Here is a 10156-nt window from a genome sequence, read left to right on the forward strand (position 1 = left end):
AGGTGGGAGCTGAAAAAACTAGCTTCCACCTGATTCTCGACTGATTCTCCTCGATTTTAACATAATATCCTCTCAGGAATCACTTCCACCACTAGCATACCAAACGATTTTACAAACAGAATCACTTCCACCACAGAATCACTCTCACCCTACTTCCACCACATAATCACTCTCACCACAAAATCAGAGCTCTACTAAACGGCCCCTCAATGTACTCATGCTTGTCTTCTCCCAACCTCTTGATGCTGCTTAGAAGATGAGGACTTGGAGGACATCTCGGCCGATGGAGCTGAGTCTTAGGCGAAGGAGGTTTTCGACCCGAAGATCATGTTCTAGGCTGATACTCCTCGGACAACGCCTGCGGATGGGTGGAAGACCCGCTACCGCTGAAAATTATCTTAGTGTTTTCTTTAAGACATACGAGTCCTTTTGTAATGAATCTTATCATTATATAATGACATTGTTATATCACTTATAAAGTCATCGTATGTATAAAACTTGATCCTAATATATATGTGGAATACATCTAGTTATTTCTTTCAAAACCAGGTGTGACAATTAAATCATAATAAACCAGAACGATATATTTGAATCCCAAGAGCCTCAGAGTAATTTTTAAAAGAGTTATTATTCTTTTGGAAATCTAATTGCTAGGTTTTCGAACCCATTTGAAGTTCCAGAATTGTTTAAAACCGAATATCAATTCACTACCAAGGAGTACTTTTGCAAAGTAGCCCATTTTATATCACGATTATTGCCAGCGTATCGGAAATTTTTCTAGTCAGCCCATTTTTCGTTCGCAAGCAATACTGACGTACCGGAAATCTTGCAGCGTCAAGCATCTGTGTGCATTCTGACGGTACATTTTTCTACGAGCTAGTGCATTAGGTGTTCCTAAGTTTATCACATTGCCATGTTCTAGTTATGTGCAACAAGAATCAGCATGACAGTTCACTCTATTGCTACTCTACTGCATACGTGCACGCTCTAACACTCCTTCAATGGAGATTGTCATCGAGTCGGGCTGGTGTCATGCAAGTTATCTGGCTGCTAAAAAGTTATCTTTACAACTTTACTATACTACCATTATCACGGGTTGCAAGCCTGTGAATTAAGAACTTTCGAGCAGCACCACAATATCTGAAATGGAGGATGCGGGCATTATATTGGGAATTAAGACTTGCATAAAGCAAGGACGACAAGCTGTGGTGCAAGCTACTGTCAACTCTGTCGACGGCTGAGGATGTAGTAGTGGCAGCCTGTGAAGTAATGATCGATAATCAATAATTGCAGCTTGTTTATGGAAGCCTTGATCATGTCCATATTGGAGTGTAGAAAGATTTTCTCGTGTTCAATCTTCACACTCTCTCTTGCCTGCATGCTGCAGCAATCAAAATTAATCCTTATGTTAGACGTTTGGAATAACGGGGCTCAATCTTAGTGATTGTAAGAATTTCAAGTACAGTGGCTCAACTTGACAGTAGAATTCATTCCATCAAAAATTACAAATCAAATGACCACTTGTTGGCTTTCATCCAGTTCATGTAATACAAATGCAAGAATTTTAAACTTGCACGGAATAGTCCTCTATTACCATCGCGAGTGCAACGACAGCCCTGGTCATGTTTTTTTAAGAAAAAAGATACAACAATACACATCTTATTCATGTAAAATCTACGCATTTCACTGTTCCATGCGCAACAAGGGTAGATACTAGAGCGTGATGGCTCACTAAGCTATCTGCTTCTAACCACTAGGTAATACAGTTGGATCATTGGCAAGTGGAGCCAAGCTGAAACTAGCCTTTCAGGATGCTTCACTGACAACTAATGACTGAGACATTTGATAATCTTTTCATAAATAGCAAACAAACATCTCAATTTGAGTGGCTGTCAGTACTCAACTTTTAAGCATAACTAAGAGTCACCAACAGCCAAGTAGCCGTCACCAGAACAGAATTACCTTGAACACCTCATAAAGCTTCTTATCCCAAGCAAATTTGGTGTACAGCTAATGATGGCTTTGATGTCCAAGTCGACAAAATGTTGATAGCGCACTGTTAGAGTGGTACACCGTCTCTGCGAAAGAAGAAATCAAATTACCCGACAAAAGACTATTTGGACGACAAATCACAAAAGTGCTGCATCAATTTGAATCACATTTTGGTTTGTAAGCACAATTGTGTACTGCCTAGCTGTAATATTTTTTTAATGAATTAATTTTGTAATATTTGTACTTCGGAGCTGCTGGAAGTTGCTGCAGGGGTGGCCTTGATGGCCGCCACGACCACCGCTATAGTGTGGTGGTGCACCATAACATGTATTCATATTTTTCTCCTGTACTCTATATATACTGTCCTATGGGTCTATTATTGAATACAAGCCGTTATTTCTTTTGTTATCATTATCACGACTCTACTCATGTGCTTCGTTTTGCACTTCTTTAGTTTGATTTGATAGGATTACCAAGTCTCTACTATACGACTGCTTTGAAGAGACAGATTTTGAATTTATTAGTTTTATTTTCTCTAAGTTTACTATTTAGTATCAACTCTTTCAAATACAATCATATGATTTAAGAGAGGTATTAGTTGTATAATAGTCAAATGTATTATGATAATCTTCTGATCCTGGGGTTTCCCTCTTGTACTCTATATATTATCCCCATAAAACTATCGTTGAATACAGATTGTTATTCCTAACACAGCATACGAATATCTTATATGAAGATAAACACTGAACTTATTTAGCTTCCATCATACAACTTTTTTTCTATTGGGAAAGGTAAGAAATATGACAACGCAGCACCGTAGCACATTAGCATCAATCTGATCAAAACCCATCTTGCAAGGAATTCAGTAGTCTAAAATAATTATGTTAGACAATGGTGCTATATGACCATGTTTATATCAAATATAATACATACACCACATTCAGTATGTCGCAGATATGTAGTGGTGGAAGCGGTAGCAATTAAATATGACCCAACACAACGGAATTGTCTAGGATGGCTTGCATAGCATGTAAGGGAATTAGCGGTAGCTCAGCCAAGTGATCTGTTATGTCACCATTAAGACGATTACCTAGCGAGTTTCTTTCCACCCATCTCAAGAACTTTTGGACGGAAGTTTGGGCAGTTTTGAACACGCTTTCAAATAACTTCAAATATTGCAACCATAAATACCACCATCAACTAATACTAACTATTAAATTCTCGGTATAATTATCACTCTACCTTGCTTAAAAACCTAAATTTGATAATAATATAACTACATAATCTAGATCTGATGGCTACTCTATATCAAAACTAGATTTAATAGCTAACTTAACTGGTTTACAAAATAAAATACCAAAATTAGGATATTTAGCACCAACGAAAATCTACCTTGCTTTTAAAAATCTAATATGATAACAACATAAGCAACCTAACCTAAGATATGATAACTACCCTATATCAAAACTAGATTTGATAGCTAAACTAACTGGTTTACAGACTTAAGTACCAAAATTAGGATATTTACCGCCAATAAAGATAAAATCCGACAAGGCTTCACTAATTCCCCTCTTCTCTCCCCTTCCCTTCTCGGTAGGACTTTGCCGCTCATCCTCTTCTCTCCCTCTCATTTTCTTTTCTTTCTTTCTTCCTCTCCTCTCCTCTCTTTTTCTTTTCTTCCCCTCCCCTCCTCTTTTCTAAATCGAGTAGCACTGAATGGATGGATGGCCAAGTGATGCCTCCACAGGCACTCTTGCCCTTTTTATAGACCAACCTCCCGCCCTTTCAATCCGGAAAGTTGGTTCACCTCGGTGGCAGTTGAGGACGCCACAATGGCATGCCACTGTAGCACCATCTCGCTCTCTAATTTGGCAAGAAGAAAAATTGACTTTTATCTTACTGTAGACCATTTTTACTCCCCGCCCCCTGAACGGGCGGAAAAATTCTATTTCTATCAAATTCTAAGGCCGTAAATTTTTGTAATTTTATTTTTTAGAAAATATAGAAAAAATTGCCGGGTGGGCAATGCAAGCGCCCGCCAGGCAGGGGCTGCCTACGTGCGCAAGGCAGCGCCGTTGCTCTGTCGTGTGTCCCTCTGACCGTCAGCCCAGCTAGACTGCTGCATGGGCTGTTCCTGGGCGCCTGTTGGGACACGTTCCTGGTTGGTTGGGTCTCCGTTGCTGGGCCATGGGCCATGGCCCCTGCAGCCGGATTCTGACAGCACTCAAGTTCTGCTCTCTGGGCCGCAAGCTATCTCTAGCATCACTACTTTTTTTCCCCGATTATATAGATGATGTACAGACACACACCACTACACATGTACAGACACACACCACTACGCTCACAAGTGATATCTATGTAGATAAAATTGCTAAAAACAATCGCTCGTGTGTAAATCGTAGGCCATACTACAAACTTGGATCTACAACGATATGCAAAAAGGTCCTTTCTCGAGTCGCGTCATGACATTTTTCAGCGAGTTCATGTACGGTTAGTATTAAGTCCATTGGTACCATTACAATTGCTGTTCTTGAATCGTAATTTTGTTCAATAGGCCGGGGGATGAAGGAATGTACACAAGAAATAAAAAAGATGAGAGTACAAGAGTTCTCATTTTGGACGTTTTTTAAGAAGAAGAAACCACAAATTTCAAAGCAAATAGAAGGCTCGATTTACAATAACTCACTACTCTTTCTTTCTTTCTTTTTTCTTTCCTCAAATGAAACCTCTGAGAGCCGTGGTCAGGTTCTTTACAAGTTCAACTGTTGTCGAAAACCCTTCTCCAATCTGCACAAATCTTAAAACTGTTCAAACTTCTGAGTATGAAAAATTAAGACGGTACCATGAAGCTCTTTGTCAAATGGGTGACAGTTTAGTATTAGACTATGTGATGAATGATTCACATTAATATAATTTTTTACGTTTTTATTTCCTTCTAATATTTAGCTATGAGCTGAGATGACCGAAACTTTTTCATTGTCTAAAAAAATGCAAAATTAAGACTACATAGACCATCTTCCGGCAGTAAAATTCTCATAGAATGATAGAAGAGACTATCCAGTTGGTACTAAACGTCAACCATAGTATTGCTATTAAACATTTCCTAGCTTAACACATTATCTGTGGTTAAGCACATTCACACAATTATTAATTGGGAGAGAGAAGCCTTGCCTTTGCGGTGATGGTGATGTTGAGGTTCGAATCCGTGAATGGCAGAACACTAGTGTTTATGATGGAGTGGTCCTGTCTCTCAAGCTCGGAGATGACCATCACCAGCACTCCTCTCCTCTCCTTGCAGCATATTTTCAGCAGGATGGTGTCACCGTGGATGCTCGCTTCAACAGCCGGGCTGAACCCTCCCGAACCAGAGGCGCTCCCACTGGGGCCTGCGGTGTACTCGCTCTCGGTCGATATGCGGCACTTGCTTTCAGAAACGGTGGACTCGGATGATCTCCTTGTGTTTTGCTCCTCCAGGGTCTTCACCTTCTCCTCGAGTTGCTTCACGTATTTGATAGTGCTCCCTAGGAGAGAGATCTTGTCTGTCTGAAAAATGGAGGATCCAATACTTTAGTCATATAGTGATTTGACCTAAGTAAGTTCCATTCAAACTAAGTCACCGAGTTTTCTCCGGCCCCCTTCTGAAAACTGGCAGGAGTTCATTGATGCAAGATGAGTTTGAGATAGTGATTGTCAATTTGCAACTGGCTTATCTTGCTCAAGCATAAATCACGTTTTTCATCCACTATTCAACATCCAATTAAACAACTCACTAATTCCAATATAAAAACCAATGGTAATAACACTACAAGGTACCAAACATTTCCTGATGGTTATTTGTAACTGGCGGATGGGGTGATACTTTGGTCAAATTTTCATTTGTCTATAGTGCTGTAATATCCTAGTCTATTATTGTTTCTGGTTTCGACTTGTGTGACATAAGTGTTCTGGTGTGGTAGGTTTAAGATGCGTTTGATAGGATTTCGGTTTCTCTCAGAAAGGTTTCGGTCCCGAATTCTCCTTAGAAACGTTTCCCCAGTAAATCATAATAACTTCTGAAAATTGTTTAGCTAGCTGACTGAATTCGGTTTCTTAAAAGAGAGGACGTCGATGTAATTGACTATTTTCCCTTGTTTTGATATTCAGTTTTTGAAACCTGAATGCATGAATAAAAAACCTACAGACTTTAGGACTTCACAGACAAATTTCGTATTTTTTTCAGCAGTGTACACCCCTATAGAACTTCAGCGCTGAGCGGTTACAGGACCATTCTGAAGGTGATATGCTCTAGAGGCAATAATAAATATGATTGTATCACACGTCTATGTTCATGTACTACCGAACAATATGTTATTCCAAAAGTGACTATCATTTACATTGATTGGCAAATATATGATTTGTTTATGAAACTCTTTGTTTATATCATGATGTTATTCTTAGTCGATCCCCAATCACATATCATTGTGATGATACATGAGACCATCACATGTATTGATCGATGATCACGTTTTATGGATCATAGGTATGGAGATACTAGGTCAATAATGTGGACAGTTATGTTAGAGAACATGATGTTGGATAGATTCACCTTGAGATACTGCTGGGATTGTTATTTATGATGTGCCATCAGTTGTTATTTCAAATAGTGTACCTGCAGGATCCTTAGATCTGAGATCGTCATTGATTCTCAGAATGTGCAGTGGCATACTTTGAGGCTGTCAAACGCTATTTCGTAACTGGGTAGTCATAAAGTTAGTTTTCGGGTTTACCATGAAACATGTCGTGGGGTATGAGCGATCAAGATGGAATTTGCCCCTCCTTGATAACGGGAGAGATATCTCTAGGCCCCTCGAGGTAGTTAGATTGAGAAAGTGTATGGTCATGCTAATATGATTAAAGAGTTAATCACAATGAATCCATTATTTGATCAAGTGAATGGTCGGGCTATCACAAAGGTGTCACGTATCTCGTCTTGAGCTTGACTGGTATCGTAAGGCGAAGGGATCAGTGCATGTGTATATCAAGATTTAGTTGATATGATCTTTTATGCATACTTCAGAGTCAACATGTCCTGCTAGAGACCGCTATTGATTTCGATTTGGAAAAAGTTTCTGAGTTGTAGCCATTTATACATGAACCTAACGGGTCACACACTTAATGGTTTGGAACAAAACATGCGAATTGGAATCGTATATGGATTTTGATTGGATTGTGATCCATAAAAAGTTAGAGTCCTAAAGGGCTTCTAACGTGGGAGCCCATTGTCGAGCTCTATATAAAGAGATGTGTGGGTAGGGCGTGCAAAGGTTGAGCCACTCCGAAACTCTAGCCGCAACGTTCCACACGATCTCTCAAAATCCTTGCCGCACGTGCGGTGCTAGCACATCGGTACTCGGCGTTTCTGCCTAGTACGTGTAGATACCGTAGAGGCGCTACTGCTATTGCGGCACTGATCTTCTTGGCGAGTTGAATGTGACGTGATCGAGAAGTTGGTCGAGGAGCATGACCACCTGCTTGGAGTTGGTCGAGGAGCACAACCACCTGCTCGGAGTTGGTCGAGGAGCGTGACCACTTGCGCCGGGCTGGTCACAGATCTGATCGACAAGCTGTTCGAGGAGTTTGATGCGCACGATGTTGAATCGGTCTACTCCAACTCTTCTTCTACTACACTGTGCATCGAGCGGTAACAATCTATAATCTCCTACTTAGCGTGATTTTCTAAGTGAATGTGATACAATTTTTTTTTTAGCTAGCGTAGCCTGCCTGTTCTCAACACATTCCTCACCGCTCAACAGCACACCAACAGCCAACAAAAAATCGCGAGCTGTCGGAGTTGCCATCCACCTTCCTGTCCCCGTGCCGCTGCGGAGCTCGCCGTCGCCATGGACCGAGCCACACAACGAAAGCAGCAACCATAGACGGGTGAGAAGGACGCACGAGCGTTTTGGACTTTTGGACTGTTGCCCCAGTGGCATTTGCGCGTAAATCAGTTGAAGTCCAGGGGATTTTCCAACTTGTCTGCGCAGAAACAGTGAGAAACTCTGAGCCGTTTCGGTGTTTCGGACGGATTCACGGGAACGTTTCAACCGGAAACGTTTTGATGCCGACCATTTGGAAAAGGTTGCAAATCTTGTAGTCTAAAAAGTTAGTTAGGTTTAAAAAAAATTCAAGAGATTTATAGATAGCAAACATGTTGGAATTATGTAATGAGCATTATGGTGTGATAAGAGGGGCAACAAGAACAACACCTACAACAATGGACAGTATAAAAACCAACAAAAGTGGCCGGGGGCAGACTTGGCTCCCCTAAGTTCAGGAATCGGGCAGCAAAGTGAGTGGATAAGACAGTTTATGCGGACGCTTGCACTTGGTAACAAATGCAGTCAAAAGACGTGCTGTAATAGTGGTAATGCAACAAATATATATGTAAGGATTTGCAGCAAGCCTGAGATTATGCAATGGTCAAACACATGTAATCCACCAAACCCAAATACCACATCGAATGATCAATGGTCTAGCCATAGTACCACTGTATTCATTTCTTCCTTTTTCCCTATAAATTTTTTCCCTGACTATAAATAGATCTTTCAACCGCCCCCCCCCCCTAGTCTGACAGAATCTAATGGAAAGGGAACAAACTTGGACAAGACCTATATTTAAGTTGTAAGTCGTGCACGCTTTGGATGCGATGGTCTCGGGGAACGAGCCGAAACCACGTTCGTGTCGCATACCGGCGTCCGGCGCCCATCGACCTGGACTCATTGGGCTGGATCTAGGGCTGCCGATGCGCGGTCTTCGCCTCTCGTACCGCGCATCTCATGCAAACTTCAGTGAGTTCAGTCCCAGTTTGTGAGAAATTATCCTTATGCAATCGGTTTAAAGGGTATTTCGATTACAGAACGACCAGACATGCATGTACCTTGGTGAGGTCAGGGACGATGGAAGCCAGCGCCACGAACTGCTGCTGCATCTTCTCGCGGCGCCTGCGCTCGGCGATGACGTGCTCCTGCGTGTTCCAGTAAGCTCGGCTCCGCCTCTCCGGCACCTGCGGCACCCCTTCGATGCCGTCCGGCCAGTCTCCTCCTGAGAAGTTGAGCGTGCTAGGAGGTTGCCCGCCGAATGAGAGGATACGATTGCTCGACGACGACGGCTGCCCTTGCTCGTTATTGACCGCCACAGCTCCGAACGGCAGGCTGGGCAATGCCAAGCTCCCGAAGCTCGGGAAACTGGAGCTACGAGAATGGGATGGATGAAACTGGTTAGGCGGCGGCATCGGTGGTGGTGATGTGTAGTACTGCTGCTGCTCGGGGAGTGGCTCGGCGAACGGCTGGTGCATCCTGGGGTGCTCTTCTTGCTGCTGGTACATGTATGCTAACTCGTCTTCAGGGTCCTGACATGGCCACCACACAACAATAATTAGACGACACTCGAAAGCATCAATTTTTTAGGTCGAGCTCACGTTAGTACTTACCCGATGAGAATGCCATTGATTTAGTTCGTCCATGAATTCAATCTTGTATATTGCTAGAAGATTGCAAGAAGAACAAGAGAAGGATCAGTCGAAACTCGAAAGCAACAGCAAGATGTCTGAACTTAAAAGGACTTCTGTTTCTGAAGGAACTCAGGGACGACATACCTCCTAGTTTTGCTTCCTGCTCTCTAGTCTCTTCTCCCTGGTGGTGGTTCTAGACTTTTCTCTCGGCGTGCTTATATACAGGTCCAGTGGTGTGAACTTACGGACCTTGCTGTTCCGAAGAAGGCGTTCGCCTGCTCCTTGCGTTCACAGATCAGGCCAACAAGTAGGTGAGCAGCGAGCAAATAATATTTGCACGATAGGATCCGCACGCGTTCCTCTTTTTTTTTAATGTCTTTAATTCATCTTGGTCCACTTTTCTAGGCATGTTTGACAGAGTTTTTGATCTTTTTTTTTTGAAATTAGGTATTCTTAACTTCATAAATACGTGAAGCTACCGAATACAACTAGAGTGTTCAGATAAATCATTTTGTTTCTATTTAATCTAAAAATAAAAATTTAAACTACATTATCTTAATCTCAAAACTCAAGATCCGACGTGTAGCTATGAGCTAGAGTCATACTAAACAAGACCTATGTTAACATCACTGCTCCGATCCTTGAAGATCTCGTATTATCTTATTTTGCTCAAAA

General features: G+C 41.8%; 1 protein-coding gene and 1 long non-coding RNA gene across 2 annotated transcripts; both read right to left on the minus strand.

Moving 5' to 3' along the window:
- Positions 1–1135: 1135 nt before the first annotated feature.
- Positions 1136–3773, minus strand: LOC133914418 (uncharacterized). The gene is made up of 3 exons (XR_009909244.1): positions 3521–3773; positions 1963–2078; positions 1136–1381 (listed from the first exon to the last, which is right to left on the minus strand). It is a non-coding gene; the product is annotated as an uncharacterized LOC133914418 (long non-coding RNA).
- Positions 3774–4501: 728 nt separating this feature from the next.
- Positions 4502–9762, minus strand: LOC133914419 (transcription factor bHLH18-like). Its single transcript, XM_062357525.1, has 4 exons — positions 9626–9762; positions 9461–9513; positions 8909–9379; positions 4502–5535 (listed from the first exon to the last, which is right to left on the minus strand). The coding sequence occupies exons 2-4, from the start codon at positions 9491–9493 to the stop codon at positions 5140–5142; spliced, it is 900 nt and encodes a 299-aa protein (XP_062213509.1). The 5' UTR covers positions 9494–9513; positions 9626–9762; the 3' UTR covers positions 4502–5139.
- Between the last annotated feature and the right edge of the window lie 394 nt (positions 9763–10156).

The sequence above is a fragment of the Phragmites australis genome, chromosome 4, assembly GCF_958298935.1.
Source record: "Phragmites australis chromosome 4, lpPhrAust1.1, whole genome shotgun sequence".
NCBI lineage: Eukaryota > Viridiplantae > Streptophyta > Magnoliopsida > Poales > Poaceae > Phragmites > Phragmites australis.